Genomic DNA, 20,856 nt, shown 5'->3' on the forward strand with positions numbered 1-20,856 from the left:
TAAAAATTCCTAAGTTAAAAAGGGGCATAATTCTGGAAATTCAAACCAGAGTTATGGGAACTGTTTCTTCTGGTGTAACCTTTGATGGTAAATAACTATTTTAAGTTTCAAGTCAATAGCTTTGATAGTAACAGAGATATTTGACTTGATCAAAAACTTTAACCAACGGTGACGCAGACGCCGGGGCGAGTGCAATAGCTATACTTTTTCATATACAGAATATATGTTAAATAAACCATTATTAACCTCTGCTCGAATTTGTTGGATAATTTGTATGGATTTGCTAGAAGTCAATCTACACTTTTAACATATCACACTTAGGTTTTTGGAAACATATTTAATGTTTTAAATGCTCGCACCTTAGATGCTAAATGAAATCAAGGATGAAAACCCACACTTACAAGCAAGAAATCACAATCCTTTTTCAGCTTTATATATAACTATTACCTTGTAATAAATGCTATCATCTGTTCAGTTTTGTGTACCAGCTGATTTGTGTTACTGTCCTGTTTTCTGACCCCATTCACTCTACATCTCAAACCAAGGTTATGTGGATCTGAAGAGAATATACTGGTAAGTTACAAATCTAAGTTTGCAGACCATTGTTGAAACACTAGCAGACTATTTCACTTGTTGCAGGTGCAGATTGGAATATCTGGCTCACAGGTAACTTTAAGGCAGTAACGAGGCTCTGCAGAGTTACTGTGTAAACTGTTACCCAAGAGCTGGATATTCCCATCCAAATCTTCAATCAGTGACAGTTTCTTTTTCTTACAAATAATAGCAAAAATAAATTCAAACATAGCACTATTTTCTTCATTTACTGGGAAATCAACGTCTGTAAACCAGGAAATACACCAGGACATTTTAAAGTCAAGCAACAGTGTCAAGTTATGGTTTTGTTTTATCACCTGCACCATCTGACCCTCTTTTCAAAGAATTAAGATGGATAAAATTTAACGACAGAGTTGAGTACAAAAAAGCTATTTTAATTTACAAATCATTAAATGAAGAAAACTCGCCATGCTACATGAAAGAAAAATTTCAATTTGCTTCAACTTTACATAACCGAAATCTCAGATCAACAAATAATCTTAATCTACATATTCCTAAGCCTAATCTTGAGTTTTATCAAAAACCACTTTCTTATTCTGGAACTAAAATTTGGAATAATATGCCTCTCTTTGTACGCCAATCTGAAAATACTGAAAATTTCAAAAAAGCTTATTTAAAGTGGAAGTACTCTGGCTAACTTTCCTTCAATCAAAATTATTATTCCATGCTTATATATATGTTTGTAATTTTGTTTCTGTGATTTTTCTTACTACTGATAAACATTTTGTGTTAATTTCATTTTGTAATTATTTAGTTCTGTATTTAATATTTTTGCTACTGTTATTTGATGTAAATTGTAAAAATGTTGAGGCACATATGGAAGATCGTTTTGGCGAATATGTAGCCTCGTTAAATAAAGTCTTTATTATTATTATTATTATTATTATTATAACATTATGCGTTTTACATTAAATAACATTTTACGAATCTAGAAATTTACCCTAATGAACAAAGAGAAACTATCAAGATATTTGATTTTCATCCAGTTTTACATAAAATAACTGCACGAGTCTACTTCATAAATGTAATTTGTCATTCCTGACTTACAGCAAGACAGATACCTTATACCTGGGTGTAAGATGGAGATACCCAGCACCGGTGAAAAACACTGAAAATCAGCAATCTGGTATGACAGAAAGACGATGTTTCAGCCCAAGAAGGTCTTTTAAACTAAATACAGGAGGAATCTGACTTGAAAACAATAACATGCTCTACCTGCCATAAGAACACTGGACCAAAACTCTTTACTCTTAAAATGTTTAGAAAAAAAGTTTTTAATAGAGACAAAGTTATGTAACACAGGTCAATGACTAAAGGGTGCATTCATACACTGTTATATTCAGCTTTTTTTTAAATAAGCACTTAGCAAGAAGCATTTGGCATTTATTGTTTTACAATTCTCAATTATTGTTTGACTATTATTATCTGACATTCACCATTTGGCATTTATCAGTTGCATTAACTATTTGTCATTTTGCACTTGGCTATTAGCATGGCACATCAGCCTTCCATATTAAAATTACTTTTTGCAAACTGCTTAAATTAACTACTGTATATACAAACTGTATTTTAATTCTGTGATGTTAAAGCAGGAAAGTTAAAAAGGGCAGTAAACTTATTACAAAACTTATTGTTTTTAGATTAAAGGCACATCTTATCACACTTGTTGAAATGTCATAACTATTCATTAAACATACCTCCTAATTCATCTGGGGTAATGATGGATGGTCCAAGGGGACAGAACTCATCCATAGCCTTTCCTATAACCCACTGACTACCATTCTTCCCGGGTGTCAACTGCCAGTCCCGTGCGCTTACATCATTTGCTACAGTATAACCAGACACATACTGCATTGCATCATCCACCTGTAATTTATAAGTATTGTAAATTCTGAAGCATAAATACTTGTATTACCTTCAAAATTTAACTGTGTATACCCTCAACTTCAATTTTGAAAGAAAATGCATTAAATATTTTATGCAATATGTAAATATCTGTATTTATATTCTTCTAGTAAAAACAAAAAAAAAAGAAACGTTTTTCTGAGGGATTAACAGTTAGGACTTTGACTGACCATCACACCTAATTATACAATTATAGGTAACTGTTAGATGACGATGGTAATTTCAAATAATAACCATAATTTTTATGCCATTGTGAACTTCGGATTATTTCGGGTGACATATCTGGAAACAACATTGATGAAAAATGCAGATTTTTTGCGTTTTAAATTTTTGCTGGAGGAATATTCTGCTGGCAATATTTTTGCGATTCTACCGAGAGACCGCAGAAATATTTACCCCGTAGAAATAACCCACTATAAAGTAATAAAAAATCACCTCCAATTTTATAAATATGTAAAAGGTGCCAATTTTCAATGACACAAGTAAGTCTAATGTCTCTAAAATTGGGAAATAAAAGTGACATGAAAAATTCCCAATCTACTGGTTATGGTTTTCCGGCTATACTGGTCCAGTGCCTAAATCCGGACAGTGCTTAATTATTCGGACACCGTTTAAAAATGCTTTACGATCATGATTTTTTACTGAAATGAACAGGATCGACGCAAACGAAAACTTTGATAACCAGCTGTTAACAAAAGTGTACGAATGTAAGCTTTTCAAGAGAAAACTACCTTCAAATATCCGCACCGCATAAACTTAACATGGTGTGTGTTGGGGGATGACGTCATACAGCGCGCGCCAATTATTTGAGGTGCGACGAGGTACTGATTAAATAAGAAAAATATTCTGCCTATTGCAGACGACTCTTTTTGTTTGCTGATCAAAACTGATGTAAAAACATGTTTTAGAATTCTGTACTACCCTCAGTATTTATTTAAAAGATTTAACCAATTTCTGTTACATATCAATTAATACAAAAGAGAAAAAATGCCAGCATTTTGCAGACAAGGGAAGCAATTCATTAGATAAAATCTGCGCAGTGTCATTATAATGATTCCCGTAGTTGTGTCAAAATGTATAACGACAGCGACAGAATCTACATTAAGAAAGAATAATTTTAAACATTAATTTTTGCTCAGATAAATTTTATTATATTATTGTAAGTCAGAAACTAGTCCATATGATCACGTGATGAACAGGTAATACAATTTTATTCGGACGGAGATTTTTGTATATTTTTACAGGACTGTATTTGACTGCTTTATTTTAAACAAAGTCATGTTTATTGTTATTTTTGGGTGCACATATTCGTTGCATTTTATACCCAAATAGTGTCCGAATATTTAAGCACTCTGAAGGTCAATTTTGACAGGTTTTACTGGCCCAATTCGGATGACATTTTTATGATGAAATCAGCAATATACGATTTTGTTGTTTTGCAAAGAGATTTATAAAGAACCTAAAATTATACAGTTAAAATGTTATGCATGTGTGGTTTCATAATGCAAAGTTACTGTAAAAAAACCCACCAAAAGTGTCCGGATTTAGGCACTGGACCAGTAATAAGTTTACTACATTCTGATTTAAAATTCATTATATGAATACGAACAATTCTGGAAATAAAAGCATTATTGTAACAAGCTTAAGATTATAAGATTCTTTCACTGGTTGTAGGTGCATATGGGAATTTCCGGCCTCGAGGGTAACTGTTAAGGCGGTAACGAGGTTCCTACCAAGTTACCGCCTAAATTGTTACCCGAGAGCCGGATATTCCCATCTGCACCTATAACCAGTGACAGAATCTTTTTCTTGCATACAGGTATCAAGATATAATAATAAAAATAAAATCAGTCGAACGGCTATCTTTTTAGAACTATTTCTTACAAAAGCGTATTTAAACAAAGCGCGGGAAATCAACGTCCGTAAACAGGAAAGACGTCTTGACGTTTCAAAAGACAAAGAACAATGTTTAGTTCCGGTTCTGTTTTATCAGTTCATGCGTAACGTTATGAATACTTTATAAAATAACGTGTTTTAAATCGAGAAATATACTATCAGGAACAAAGAGGAACTGTCAAGGTATTGGATTTTTATTCTGTTTTTCGAAATAAAATATAAATAACTACATTAATCTTCTACATATGTGTAGTTCGTAATACGTCATTTAAAGCACGAGAGTCATCTTACACCCCAGGGTGTAAGATGGATTTTTCCAGCACCGGTGAAAATACCAGAAATCCCCGTCTGGTATGCAAGAAACAATATTATGACATAACAGAGGAGATAATGCCTCCCTATAACAACCATACTTCCCTTCCTATTTCAACAATAGTTTCACTCCTATAACAACAGTATTTTTCTCCCTGTAACAACCGTACTTTCTTTCCTGTAACAACCAGATTTTTCTTCTTAACCATATTTACCTTCCCAGAACAATGATTATCATATTTCCTTCCTATAGTTCTATAACCATATTTTTCTTCCTAGAACAACCAAATTTCCGTTCCTATAACAACCATATTTTCCTTCCTATAAACCTTATTTTTCATCCTAGAACAATCATACTATCCTTCCTAGAACAACCGCAACAACCACAGAACAACCATATTTTTTCTCTTCCTATAAACCTTCTTAAAACAACCATATTCCCTTCCTAGAACAATTATATTTTCCTTCTGGTGACAAGCATAATTATCTTCCTTCTGAGAACAGTAATACTCTCCTTTCTAAAACAACCATAACAATCATTCTTTCCTTCATAGAACAACCATATTACCTTTCCTATAACAACCTCACTTCTAGAACTCTCATATTTTCCTTCCTAGAACAACCATACCTGTTTCATAGAACAACCATACCTTTTTCATGGAACAACCATATTTTCCTGCCTATAACAGCCATACTTTCCTTCCTACAACAATCATACTTTCCTTCCTACAACAACCATATTTTCCTTCCTATAACAGCCATACTTTCTTTCCTACAACAACCATATTTTCCTTCCTATAACAGCCATACTTTCCTTCCTACAACAACCATATTTTCCTTCTTATAACAACCATTCTTTCCTTCCTGTGAGAAGTAAATTATTCTTCCCAGAGAAATAACCTCTGTTTAACAAACGCAGTACGTCTTCCCATGGGTGTATGCTTTAGACAGCATTTTTTATTTGACTCTGAAGCTGACAATTAGTAAATTACTTTTGTTTTCAGTTACCTTTACATTCTTGGCTTCCTTTCCAATGACTATAACCATTTCCACCTCCCAGTCCAGACACTGAAAATACAAGATTACAAGAAAGGGTAGACAAGGTACTTCCTGGAACATGTTTGCATTATGTGCAGTTTATTTAGATGTTAAACATGGCAATACCAGTACATACATGTCATTGAATATAATATAAACATCTCAAGACTCCTTTAGCCTGCTGGCAGCAAGTAATTCTGCCTTTGCGACCAGTGCAGACCAAGATCAGCCTGCACATCTGTGTAGTCTTGTTATGGTCTGCACTGTCTGCTATTCAGTCAGTAAATTTTCAGTGAACACCCCTTCGAATAATAAATGGTACTGCCCAAACTGAATGGTGGACCAGTTCATTTTAGAAATTTAGCAGGCTAAAGGTTAAGCAATAGAAACTGTTACTGCTATACCATAATTTATAATCCATTTATTGAACTCGAAATGGATATATCTAGCTAGGTTTTTGTAAAGAAACAAATCCCGATATTGCTTACAAGAGGTAATAAAATATTTAGGAAAAGAAGACTTCTGAGCCATGAGACATCTTTGCATATTCTACAATCCAAGGGAATTAATAATACCAATAAATATTATTAAAATGGATGACTTATTTATTTTGTTGGGTTTAACATTGCACCGACACAGTTATAGGTCATATGGCGACTTTCCTGCTTTTATGGTGGAAGAAGACACCAGCTGCTCCTCTGTGCATTACTTCATCACAAGCGTGCACCTGGGTAGAACCACCAACCTTCTGTAACAGTAAGCCAGCTGGATGACATCCTCACATGAAGAATTCAATGCCTCGAGTGAGGCATATTATTTATGCACTATGTAAATAGCTAATGCACTGCATTGTAGCTCTCACTTTGTTGATGTAGCTAGACTGGGTTTTGTACAACAATAGCTAGGTATTGCAAGGTATTTTCTGATGATAAAGCATGTAGTCTGTAAACTGCCCAAATCCGACAGCAACTATCAGAGCCAGTCTGCAGGGGTTGCATTATCAAGACCAGTATTAGTACAAATACATGTGGTAAATCCCTGTACATAACAGTAAAATTAGGCAAGTTGCATGCTTCATGCTAATCTCTGTTTTAAACATCAGACTTGTTCTACACATAGTTTGATTGTGTAGCCTAAAGGATGAATTGTGTTTTTCTAGTTTTTAAATGTCTGATACTTGAAATAAAGAATGATCATACATGTACATGCACCAGAACAAGCATGAAATTACAACCTCTGTTCTGTCTCTCAAATAAAACTACCATTGTAGCAGTTACGCACAATGTCCAGTTATGAAAATGTTTTATGTTCATATTAATTCAAAGAAATAGGGGCACAATAGTCAAGCTTCAGGCTTAGCTTTACCTCTGTCTCTTTAGGATATGTTAAGTTATCATTTGGTCCAATTATACAACTTGGGAACTTGTTGAAGATCACTGGTTCTATTGGAACTGGAGCATTCTGTTCCTCACAATGGTCTATGTAATTCATTCCAATACATAAAACTTTGTCACATGATGTTATAGGAGCTAGTAACTTCACATCATCTCCCTTCACAATGCAGTCAATCCTCGCAGACAGACTGCAAAAAAGATAATTTACAAATTCATTAATGTAAGATATCTTAACAACTTTAAAGCATTTTGAATATATATGGCCAAAAATGTGCACATTTGTTTAAACTAGGGATGGGAATGAATATTCGAATATGAAAATCAAATTCGAATATTTGTAAATAATTGTGTTTTTTTTTTTTTTTTTTTTTTTTTTTTTAAAATAAGTATCACTGATTTTGGGCAATATGAGCATGCTAATTCTACAGAATAAAACCATGTCATGTTTGTTTATCGAATATTAAAAGATGTCTAATTAACAAGAAAATAGCAATGCATAATTGGCAGGGGCCATCGTTATGGATTAACAGTTTGCAACGGGCGTCAATGCGTCAGATGCATGTCAAAAGATGTCCAATTAACAAGAAAATTGCAATGCATAATTACCTGGGGTCACCGCTACGGATTAACAGTTTGTATTAGGCGTAAATGTGATATCTTTTTATCTTTTGTTCATTTTTATTGGCGCCTGTTTTATGTAACAAGTTGTAGAATTTTTTTTCGAAAACAATACCAAACTTGTAGATATTGCCGATCTTTTCACAATATTTTGTATGATGTTCCAGACCATCCGCAGAATCGGTTTTCATCCGCAATCGGCTATATTCAAATTAAATTCTGAAGTACTTTATAAGAAAATCAAGAAATAACATATGATTGATGCATAAGTTCATGTTGAAGGAGGTTTAAGTCTGCCTGACTTGCTTTTTACACACCGATTGAAAATTTTCAAAATGGCGGTGGTAATACAACAGCGCCTGCTATATTTAGATAAAATTGCAACGGTCTAAATTACAATCGATTTGATTTTTTTTGTATCATTTTAAAGCTAAAACACTGAATTAGTTAAATATGTTCATGATTATACTGACAGAATAGTGAAATAAAACGCTAGAATCGGCGGGTTTTCCTAGGTAGGATCGGGTTACCCTAAAAAAAACAAGAGCTGTCACTAATGGTGACATATGCCCCCGCAGCACCTTGACCCTTGACCTGGTGACCCCAAAGTCAGTAGGGGTGGTGTACTCAATAAGTACTATCAGCATGTGAAGTTTGAAGGTCCTGGGTGAAGTGGTTCGCATGTAAAGTGCCTTCATGCAAAAAGTTAACGTTGGCCCCTGGGACCTTGACCTTTGACCTGGTGACCCCAAAGTCAGTAGGGCTGGTGTACTCATAAAGTACTATCAGCATGTGAAGTCTGAAGGTCTGGTGTACTCAATAAGTACTATCAGCATGTGAAGTTTGAAGGTCCTGGGTGCAGTGGTTCGCGAGTAAAGTGCCTTCATGCAAAAAGTTAATGTTGGCCCCTGTGACCTTGACCTTTGACCTGGTGACCCCAAAGTCAGTAGGAATGGTATACTCAATAAGTACTATCAGCACGTGAAGTTTGAAGGTCCTGGGTGCAGTGGTTCATGAGTAAAGTGCCTTCATGCAAAAAGTTAATGTTGGCCCCTGTGACCTTGACCTTTGACCTGGTGACCCCAAAGTCAGTAGGGGTGGTGTACTCAATAAGTACTATCAGCAGGTGAAGTTTGAAGGTCCTGGGTGCAGTGGTTCGCAAGTAAAAGGCCTTCATGCAAAAAGTTAACATTTGCCCTCAGTGACCTTGACCTTATACCTAAGACCCCAAAGTCAGTAGGGGTGGTGTACTCAATAAGTACTATCAGCATGTGAAGTTTGAAGGTCCTGGGTGCAGTGGTTTGCGAGTAAAGTGCCTTCATGCAAAAAGTTAACGTTGGCCCCTGTGACCTTGACCTTTGACCTGGTGACCCAAAAGTCTGTAGGGGTGGTGTACTCAATAAGTACTATCAGCATGTGAAGTTTGAAGGTCCTGGGTGCAATGGTTTGCAAGTAAAAGGCCTTCATGCAAAAAGTTAACGTTGGTCCCTGTGACCTTGACCTTTGACCTGGTGACCCCAAAGTCAGTAGGAATGGTATACTCAATAAGTACTATCAGCATGTGAAGTTTGAAGGTCCTGGGTGCAATAGTTCGCAAGTAAAAGGCCTTCATGCAAAAAGTTAACATTGGCCCCTGTGACCTTGACCTTTGACCTGGTGACCCCAGTCAGTAGGGGTGGTATACTCAATAAGTACTATCAGCATGTGAAGTTTGAAGGTCCTGGGTGCAGTGGTTTGCGAGTAAAGTGCCTTCATGCAAAAAGTTAACGTTGTGAACTAACGAACGAACGAACGGACGGACAGTTGAAAACTAATATGCCTCCCTTCGGGGGCATAAAAAACATTTCTTTGGCCTTATTACGTACGATGATCCACACTTTAAACAAGAGCACCGCCTTGCGGGTGCTGACGCTCATCTGATTTTTTTTTGTGTAATAGAAATATTGTCCTACCCATGATTTTCTAAGTCTAAAAAGGGCCATCATTCTTGCAAAAAGCAGGATAGAGTTATGTTTCTTGATGTACAGTGTCCACTTATGATGGTGAAAAACTGTTGCAAGTTTTAAAGCAATAGCTTTGATAGTTTATGAGAAAAGTTGACTTAAACATAATACTCAACCAAGAAACTCCACCAAGAAAATGATTTTCTAAGTCCAAAAGGGGCAATAATTATTGAAAAAAGCAGGATGGAGTTATGTTGCTGCTGTACAGGGTCAGCTTATGATGGTGAACAAGTGTTGCAAGTTTCAAAGCAATAGCTTTGATAGTTTAAGAGAAAAAGTTGACCTAAACATAAAACTTAACCAAGAAATCTGATATTTTCTAAGTCCAAAAGGGGCCATAAATCTTGCAAAAAGCAGGACGGAGTTATGTTTCTTGCTATACAGGGTCAACTTATGATGGTGAACAAGTGTTGCAAGTTTTAAAGCAATAGCTTTGATAGTTTAGGATAAAAGCTGACCTAAACATAAAACTTAACCAAGAAAACTGATTTTCTAAGTCCAAAAGGGGCAATAAATCTTGCAAAAAGCAAGATGGAGTTATATTTCTTGATGTACAGGGTCTGCTTATGATGGTGAACAAGTATTCCAAGTTTCAAAGCAATAGCTTTGATAGTTTAGGAGAAAAGTTGACCTAAACATAAAACTTAACCAAGAAATCTGATATTTTCTAAGTACAAAAGGGGCCATAAATCTTGCAAAAAGCAAGATGGAGTTATGTTTCTTGCTATACAGGGTCAGCTTATGATGGTGAACAAGTATTCCAAGTTTCAAAGCAATAGCTTTGATAGTTTAGGAGAAAAGCTGACCTAAACATAAAACTTAACCAGGCAACGCCGACGCAGACGCCGACGCCGACAACCGCTCAAGTGATGACAATAACTCATCATTTTTTTTCAAAAAATCAGATGAGCTAACAAATGAATACGTTGTGTATATGCCAATCACTTAACAAGAGCTGTCGGATGACAGCGCGCTCGACTATTCGAAGAATTGATTGAAGAATGGGGTCAAAATATTTCCATAGATTTTCAGACTAAACAAAAAAATGGATTAAACAAAAAATGTTCCTGTATTTGTGGATTTCGATTAGTCTTGCACTAAAAGGCAATGTGTGACCATGATGGCAAATATGTTAAGTTATATGTTAGGCAAAACATGGACTTATATGAAAACTTTAACTAATTTCTAAGTCCAAAAAGGGCCATAATTCAGTCAAAATAATTGACAGAGTTATGTACTCTTGCCTACAGATGGAAATCATGTTGATAAACTAGTGTTAAAAGTTTCAAAGCCATATGTCAAATAGTCTTGACAAAACATGGACATTTACAAAACAGAACCAATTTCCAAGTTCAAAAAGGGCCATAATTCAGCCAAAAAAGATGAGAGAGTTACGTACTCTTGCCTATTGATAGAGACTATTATACTGAACAAGATATAAAAGTTTCAAAGCCAAATGTCAAACACTTTACACAAAATATAAACTGGTACGAAAAAATTAACCAAGATTTCTAAGTCAAAAGGGGCCATAATTCAGTCAAAATGCTTGATGGAGTTATGTACTCTTGCCTACAACTGGGCATTGTGATGGTAAACAAGTGTTGAAAGTTTCAAAGCTTTATCTCAAAAGACTTTGTCAAAATGTGGACTGGTACGAAAAACTTAACCAAGATTTCTAAGTCAAAAAGGGGCCATAATTCAACCAAAATGCTTGATGGAGTTATGTACTCTTGCCTACAACTAAACATGGTGATGGTAAACAAGTGTTGAAAGTTTCAAAGCTTTATCTCAAAAGACTTTGTCAAAATATGAACTGGTACGAAAAACTTAACCAAGATTTCTAAGTCAAAAGGGGCCATAATTCAGTCAAAATGCTTGACAGAGTTATGTACTCTTGCCTATAACTGGACATGGTGATGGTAAACAAGTGTTGAAAGTTTCAAAGCTTTACCTCAAAAGACTTTGTCAAAATGTGGACTGGTACGAAAAACTTAACCAGGGTGTGACGCCGACGCCGACACCGACTCCGTGGTGAGTTGGATAGCTCTACTTATTCTTCGAATAGTCGAGCTAATAAGAATTTAAAGCTTCCATTAAAACAAACGGAATATTCGAATGGCAAACCGAATCTCAGTATTCGTTCCCATCCCTAGTTTAAACATATCCATTTGTAACTCTCTATATACCTTCCTTCAGTAACATGAAATAAAGAAATACTTTCAGATCAAAGCCTAGCTATAGCTACTTCACTTATTTTCCATATTTAGTGCAAGTACACTGCAAAACTTGAAACAAGAAGTTGAAGAAATTTAACCGAAAAGAAAAAATAATTCTTATAAGGTAAAGGTATGTCAAAATACACCTAAATATTGGAGATAAGATCCATGTTGTACCACAGAAAAGTGGTCTCGGTTTTTCCCTACGGCCAATAATAAAAAAGTTACTAGATAAGCTATTTATAGTCACATAAAAGTAAAGTAATTAAAAAAAAAATTTGTAAGTGAACAAAAGAAGGATCTGCCAAATAAAATGGTGATACAAGTTTAGTACACTGAGGCGATTACATAATACATCCCTTTGGGTGTATAGTTGTCTGCAAGTTTGGTTAAAATAAAATGAAAAATTGAACGAGACTTACCTTGGTAAGGTGAAGTTTAGTTGTTATTTCATTAACTGCATTCTCCTTAAGGGGTCACATAGAGTATAGGTGCAGCAAGTGGTCTAGGCTTATCAGTCTTTAGAGATGAGGTCACCATGCTGTCATCCAATTACAGAGGATGCGCATGGTGACCTTGTTATGGCAGCAGATGCCGGTTTTTTCTAGTATTTCGGACTTCCGAGCGATGTGGCCCAGTCAGACGGCTTCTGATATCTTACGAGATGCAGACCTGAAAATAAAAAGATACCTGTTTACATCTTACTTGAAGAAGAAATAAAATACATAGTAAACTTCATATAAAGCATAGATTTTTAAATCCACAAGCCACCTGAAAGATAATTTCAGTCCGCGAAAATACATGACATTTCAGCCCAAATTAGCCATATCTCCAACTGGCCTTAAAATGTTAGGGGAAATGATAGAGCCAAATGGCCACTTGCATTCTGTACTCAGTTTCAAGTATTAATTGCAGAGCTGGACAAAAATACCTGTCAACCGATTACTTTTTTCACTATTTTCAACTGTGTGAGGCCTATATGACATTTGACAGTTCACGAGAAGCTGAATGCTGATAGTGGTATATACGCATTTCAAGCAGTTATATGAAAATATTGCCATCAAGCTTACATTCGCATCTGCCAGAATTTCTGCAACATACCATTCTTAAACTTGTTAATCACAAACTCACATCAACAAACATTTCAAACATCAAAACAGCCTTCACTTCAAGGTTTTATCTCTAATGACAGATTTTGACCCTGGCCAATTCGAATCTGTGGCTGGAAACTACCAACTGCTACCTTAAGACAAGGTCAAAATAGCTAATTCTGGCCCTTTCTGGGGCCATAACTCTGGAACCCATAATGGGATCTGGCCAGTTCAAGAAAGGAACCAAGATCTTACGGTGATACAAGTTGTGTGCAAGTTTGGTTAAAACAAGAGCTCGTCGGACACGAAATGCCCCCCTTGATGCATTTAGTAATTGCACAAGGAACAAATTATATGCTCACTTATGCATGTGGTTCAAATTTGAAGGCTGCAGCTTGAAAAATGTGAAAGTAGGTCACTAGGCCAAAATCAAGGTAAAATTTTATTTCAGAACACAAAACTATGCAAGTGATCCAAATTTGAAGCCTGTACCTTCAGAAATGTGAAAGTAGGTCACTAGGTCAATCTCAAGATCAAAGTTAATTTCAGTACACAAAACTATGCTTGTGGTTCAAATTTGAAGGCTGTAGCTTGAGAAATGTGAAAGTAGGTCATTAGGTCAAAATCAAGGTCAAATTTTATTTTGGAACAAAAAACTATGCATGTGGTCCAAATTTGAAGTCTGTACCTTCAAAAATGTGAAAGTAGGTCACTAGGTCAATAACAAGGTAAAAGTTTGTTTCAGTACACAAACCTATGCATGTGGTCCAAATTTGAAGGCTGTAGCTAAAGAAATGTGAAAGTAGGTCACTAGGTCAAGATCAAGGTCAACTCATGTCAAGGTTCATCTTGCCATTCAAAACTATAACATGTGGTCCAAATTTGAATGATGTAAGTTATGGACATGAATATTCTAAGTTTTTCCCTATATAAGTCTATATGAACCATGTGACCCCTGAGGCGGGGCCTATTTCACCCTAGAGGGATAATTTGAACAACCTTGGTAGAGAACCGCTAGATGATGCTACATTACAAAATATCAAAGCCATAGTCCTTGTGGATTGGACAAGAAGATTTTCAAAGTTTTTCCCTATATAAGTCTATGTAAACCATGTGACCCCCAGGGCAGGGCCATATTTGACCCTTGGGAAAAATTTGAACAATCTTAGTAGAGGACCACTAGATGATGTCATATACAAAATATCAAAGCCCTATGCCCTGTGGTTTTGGACAAGAGGTTTTTCAAATTTTTTTCCTATATAAGTCTATATAAACCATGTGACCCCCGGGATGGGGCCATATTTGACCCCAGGGAAATAATCTGAACAATCTTGGTAGAGGACCACTAGATTTTGCTACATACCAAATATCAAAGCCCTAGGCCCTATAGTTTTGGACAAGAAGATCAGAAACTGTTTAACTGTTCCTGGCCAATGCGACCATGACCTTTGACCTAATGACCTCAAAATCAATAGGGGTCATCTGCTGGTCATGGCCAACCTAACTATCAATTTTCCTGAAACTAGGCCCAAGCGTTCTTGTCTTGAGTTATTGCTCGGAAAACATTTAACTGTTCCTGTTCACTGTGACCTTGACCTTTGACATACTGACCTCAAAATCAATAGGGGTCATCTGCTGGTCATGACCAACCTCCCTATCAACTTTCGTGACCCTAGGCTGAAGCGTTCTTGAGTTATCATCTGGAAACCGTTTAATTGTTCAGGGTCACTGTGACCTTGACCTTTGATATACAGACCTCAAAATCAATAGGGGTCATCTGCTGGTCATGACCAACCTCCCTATCAACTTTCGTGACCCTAGGCTGAAGCGTTCTTGAGTTATCATCTGGAAACCGTCTACATTCCGACCGACCGACCTACCGACCGACCGACATCTGCGAAACAATATACCCCTCCTTCTTCGAAGGGGGGCATAACTAGAGCTATCACTAAAGGTGATGAATGTACCCCCCCCCCCCGCATGCACTGACACAGTACATTGCAATTTGACACACACAAGATTGCATAATTATGTGGACTGTATGAATACAGTATAGTAACAAAAATCAAAGTCCCATAACTATGCAGAATATTTATCTAAAAGAACAGAACATGTACCATGCACAACTAGGGTTGGTACTGATCACTTGTGTGAAGTTTCATTAAATTGTGTGCAAGGGTTCGGAAGATTAGGCGCGCACAATATTGCATATGCAGACTGTATGTTCATATGCTATGAGCATCACAAACAAATAACCCACTATTCTGGCTATTTCAAGGGCCATAACTCTGTAATAAATGCTAAATTTAGCAAGAAGAATGCAAAGTGTGAAAGGTCACATTATGATAAAGACTCAAGCAAGATTTCATGAATTTACATTAAATACTTTTTTGAGTGAGGCACATAATTAGGTGAAAATGTGCATTTTTTTACTATTTCAGGGGCCATAACTCTGGAAACAGGGGGCCGACCCAGATGAAAAATAGTAGGTGCGCAAGTTCATATCATGATAAAGATTCATGCAAGGTTTCATCAATTTCTATCAAATACTTAATTAATTTAATCTTAAAACTGTGTGAAAAATACAATGTATTTAAATTAAAAATACAATGAAATTTTTTTAAAAAGGCCGACAACGAAGTTACATTTAGTATTCCGAACTTTTAGATAAAACTGCAGAAAATCATCTAGGTTTAACACGCATTTAAATGGTGAAGAACAAAGCAATATCATAAACAAATATTTTCAGGCAACAGTTTACAGTTTCGACTTGCTATTTTCATTAAAATATGTCCTACTTTTATTGTTCTAAATACTCTGAATCAACAAGGCAAATATCATGTAAAAAACGACATCTTCCTCTCTGGATAAGACAAGCCTAGATTTAGCCATTTTCACAGGGCGAAAAGTAACATTAATGTACATTTTGTAGATATTTTCCATTTAAAAACAGATGCAGGCAATAATTTCATGGCAGAACTTTTGTTTTCAACAAAAAGTTCAACAAAAGCTTTCCCAGATTTTCACTAAAAGGACGAGTTAAACTGTAAGGCGTAAGTGCTTGAGTAATAGCAGAATAACCTACGGCATACGCTTCGACTGGACGACAGCATAAGAAAAGATAAATGCCGCATTCCAGTCCCCGTATCAGTTGTTCCAGCTATGGTCAATTATAAAATAGTTACAATATAAGTTATTTATAGTAACAACTAAGTTAATCTTAAAAAAAAAATAATTTAAAAAAATCTAAGTCCACATAGAAACACTTAACTGAGGTATTTATAGTAACAACAAAGGGAAGTAATTCTAAAGAAGGGGCCTGTGCATGACACTGTCTCATGATGGTGTACAACTGTGCCAAGTTACATCAAAATCCCTCCATGCATGAAGAAGAAATGCTCCGAACAAAGTCATTCTTGAATCTGGCATTTGACCTCTAAATGTGACCTTGACCTTAGACCTTGGGGCCTGAAGCTTGTGCACAACAATCCGTCCCATGTTAGTGAACATTTTTGCCAAGTTACATCAAAATCCCTCCATGAAACAAGAGGACCATGATGGTCCTGAATCGCACACCTCTTCCCCCATGACCCCGTTTTGAGTAGACGTCGTTTTTTCTTTTTTTGAATAGTGACCTAGTTTTTGAGCCATGTACCCATTTTGAACTTGACCCCAGTATTATCAAAATAAAAATTCTGCCAATTTTCTGAAAAACCATTGAAAAAAATTGGGCTCTAGAGAGGGCAAAGATTTAACCCTTTTAGACCTACTGACCTATTTTGACCGCAGTTTCCCGTTTTTAAACTTGATCTAGATTCTCAAAATGAACTTTTAGACCAAACTTTCATACGATCACATGAAAAATGGCCAGAGAGGGCCAAGTTTTTCTATTATTTGACCCAATGAACCCAGTTTTTGACCGACTGCCCACTTTCGAACTTGACCTAGATTCACAAATGAAAAATTCTGACCAAGTTTTATGAAAATCTCTGAAATAAATGCCTCTAGAGGGGAAAGGTTTTTTTTTTTTTTAGACCTATGACCTAGTTTTTTTACCGCTCATGACCCCCTTTCGAAACTGAATAGAATCTCAAGATGAACATTCAGACCCAAATTTCATACAATCCCATAAAAAAAATCTTAAGATCCAAGGTTTTTCTATTATTTGACCTCTGACCTAGTTTTTGATGGCATATCCATTTTGAACTTTATCTAGATATCATCAAAATGAAAAATTCAGACCAAACTTCATACAGATCCCCTGAAAAATAAAGGCCTCTAGAGGTCACAAGGTTTTTTCTATTTTTTGACCTCTGACCCGTTTTTGACCGCACGGACCCACTTTTGAAATTTTATCTAGATATTTCCCAAAAGAACATTCGACCCAATTTCATGACGACCATGAAAAATATGGCCTCACAAGGCACAAGGTTTTTTTTATTTTTAGACCTCTGACCATTTTTTTACCGCCATGACCCCTTTCGAACAGGGCTGATATACAAGGGAAATTTTTGCCAATTTTTATGAAATCTTGTGAAATATATGGCCTTAGAATCACAAGGTTTTTTTTATTTTTAGCCTCTGACCTATTTTTTTATGGCACGTGCCCATTTCAAAATTTACCTAGATTCACAAGGTGAACATTTGACCCAAATTTAAAGATTTATAAATATAGGGCCCCTAGAGGGTCACAAGGTTTTTTTTATTTTTTGACCTACGACCTAGTTTTGACCCCACATGACCCAGTTTTTTGAACCTGACATAGAACATCAAGATGAACTTCAGACCAAATTTCATACAGTCCCATGAAAAATATGGCCTCTAAGAGGGCACAAGGTTTTTCTAAATTTGACCTACGACCTGTTTTTGATGGCTATGACCCCGTTTTAAAATGATCTAGATATCATCAAGATGAACCTTCAGACCCCAAATTTTTATACAGATCCCTGAAAAATTGGCCTTGAAGGTCACAAGGTTTTCTTATTTACCTAATGACCTAGTTTTTGGGCCGCACGTGACCCCCCTTTCGAAATTACCAGATATCTCAAAGTGAACATTCTGACCAATTTTCATGAAGATCTCATGAAATATATGGTCTAGGAGGCACAAGGTTTTTCTATTTTTTTGACCTACTGACCCCAGTTTTTGACCCACATGACCCCTTCAAACCTGACCTAGATATTATCAAGGTAAACGTTCTGACCAATTTTCTGAAGATCTGTGAAATATAAAGGGCCTCTAAGAGGTCATCAAGGTAATTTTCTATTTTTAACCCTAACTGACTAGTTTTTGACGCACGTGACCCAGTTTTTGGGAACTTGACCTAGATATCATCAAGGTAACATTCTGACCAATTTTCCATTAATGATCTTGTGAAATATATGGCCTCTAGAGAGGCTCACAAGTTTTTTCTATTGTTAGACCTACTGACCTTATTTTTTGCATGGCACTTGACCCAGTTCGAACTTGACCTAGAAATCATCAAGATAATATTCTGCGACCCAACTTTTCATAAAGATCCCATGAAAAAATGTCGACGCTACAGTGGTCACAATCAAAAGTTACGCGGACTACGCCGCAAACGAATCGGCACGGACGAGGAACACCTGCGCGATACAAAAGCTCACCTTGTCCCTTCGTGACCGTGAGCTAAAAAGAAGGAATGTTACCAACATTCATTCTGTAACTGAACTTGGCCTCTATGTGGTGGACCTTAGATCTTTGACCGAGGGATCAGGTTTTGCCAAGACACCCCGTATCATAGTGGTGAACAGTTGTGCCAAATAATATTCAACTGCCTGTTTGACATGACAAAGTTTACCAGGACTGGAAAGAAAAGTCCTACTGACCTTTGACCTCCTACTGTGACCTTGGACCTTTGAGCCAGGTCCCGGGGATATTACTGCCACCTCGCTGACACAGTGTCTCTCATGGGAAATATTTTGCCAAGTATATTAAAATCTCGTGAATGAATGAGAAAGTTATGGACCAGACCACGAAACAGACCCTGTTCATAGCCATTTTAGCATCTGACTGCCAAGTTGACCTTGACCTTGAGCTAGGGTCTGAAAGTTGGGCATGACAACATCTTATTCTTGCAGCAACGTTTTATCTCGGCGCGGTTTCCGTTGATGTGTGTAGTTCTATACCTCATCCTCAAAACCCATCTAGCACCACCCCCACATGCAAGATGACTCTCGTGCTGTTACATGACAACCAGAGTTTTCATGCACTTATAATATTTGTTTATTAAAATTACGAAAAAAGCGGTACCTTGATAGTTTTTCCTCTCCGTTCCTTACAGTAGTATATTCTTGATTCAAAATACTATTTACCATGAAATTATAACGTTATCCTACAAACAATAAAAATTTAAGAGGAATTTGCTACTTGTGCGTTACGCAAAACAACATGACGTCTCATCTGCTTAAGATTGTTAAATTCCCTAAACTCTAACTATAAGAAAGAGTGCTCACAAAGAAAATACTTCTAACCTGTTATTTGTAAAATACGGTGTGCAAGAAAAATATCTGCATGAATAAAATGCTAACAGTAACAATATGTAAGAAAAAATATCAGTCATTGTTTACGAACTGGCTGGCAATAACTGTCCCCTCGGCCACCTGCCATATGCGGTAATTCGCAAGCCTCATTACCGCCCAATGCACAGGTGCCCTCGGGATGGATTTTTCTATCGGATTTGTAAACTTAAACAGATATTATTATTATAGGTTATATTGAGTGCCAAAATAATATTAAAATCCCTTCACGGATGCGCAAGTTATGGACCGACAGTAAAAAATCCCTGACCTTGTGAACCTTGACCTTCAGCAATGGGTCCGGGGTATGCGCACAACAGGTTGTCTCTCATATGAACATTTTGTGGCAGTAATATTACAATCCCCATCAATGGATGACAGTCGTTATGGTGGACTGGACAAGAAATTGTGCGGAGTGGACGGAAATGACGGATGTAAAATTCCCAAATAGTCACCCTGAAACTGGTTTCAACCAGTAGGGGACTTATACATGTGTTGCCCCATTTTTGAATGATGGACAAATCCATTTTTAAGAAAACGGTTAATATAATAACAGTAAATTTAAAGAAGATATACTTACCAGTACTAATTGAAGATACTGAAGATCACGCATAGTGTTTAAGTCGAATGAAGCAAAGACATACACAGTAACTCTCGCACCAATTCACATCACCTTGGAACAAAGTGTCCCTAGATCTCTACACTACGGACCATGCATCCTTTCAGTTTCCATGCATGGAAATAAAGAAAGTATCTGAGCTCTCAGCCTGAAATTAAATTAAGCCGCAACAGGGAAAAAATAGCAAAATAGTTTAATGTTAAGTTTGCTTAAATATGGAAAGAATTCAATATTTCAGAAGTGAGGCTACATGAGAACAATTCCGACAACCTGGCCAGTCCTGGTAGAGGATGGCAAACGTTCATAGAAATCTAAAAGAGAGAAAATCCTGCCTCAGTTTCCTGTGCAGGCCTTGACCTGAAAAAAAACACATAACCTGCCCAATGTATGTTCCGCCAAGTAAAACATGCACTAGAAGACATAGCAGGGTATTGACCTGAAATGATATGAAAATCACTTGCAATCCCTGTTTTCCGTCTCACTCAACAAAGGAACAACTATCATCCTAGCAACCCGCCGCAAGGATTGCCCACCGATCAGTACCCCACACGCTTTTAACTGCGACATATACACCGGTCCTCGATATTCATGATACAGTCCTTGAATCAAC

The 20,856-nt window shown here is 36.5% G+C and overlaps 1 protein-coding gene across 1 annotated transcript; it reads right to left on the reverse strand.

The window, feature by feature from the left end:
* Nucleotides 1-443: 443 nt before the first annotated feature.
* Nucleotides 444-13,339, reverse strand: LOC128545981 (fumarylacetoacetate hydrolase domain-containing protein 2-like). The gene is made up of 5 exons (XM_053547690.1): nt 12,420-13,339; nt 7,132-7,348; nt 5,737-5,796; nt 2,313-2,481; nt 444-556 (listed from the first exon to the last, which is right to left on the reverse strand). The coding sequence occupies exons 2-5, from the start codon at nt 7,255-7,257 to the stop codon at nt 444-446; spliced, it is 468 nt and encodes a 155-aa protein (XP_053403665.1). The 5' UTR covers nt 7,258-7,348; nt 12,420-13,339.
* Between the last annotated feature and the right edge of the window lie 7,517 nt (nt 13,340-20,856).

The sequence above is a fragment of the Mercenaria mercenaria genome, chromosome 7 (assembly GCF_021730395.1).
Source record: "Mercenaria mercenaria strain notata chromosome 7, MADL_Memer_1, whole genome shotgun sequence".
Taxonomy (NCBI): Eukaryota; Metazoa; Mollusca; class Bivalvia; order Venerida; family Veneridae; genus Mercenaria; species Mercenaria mercenaria.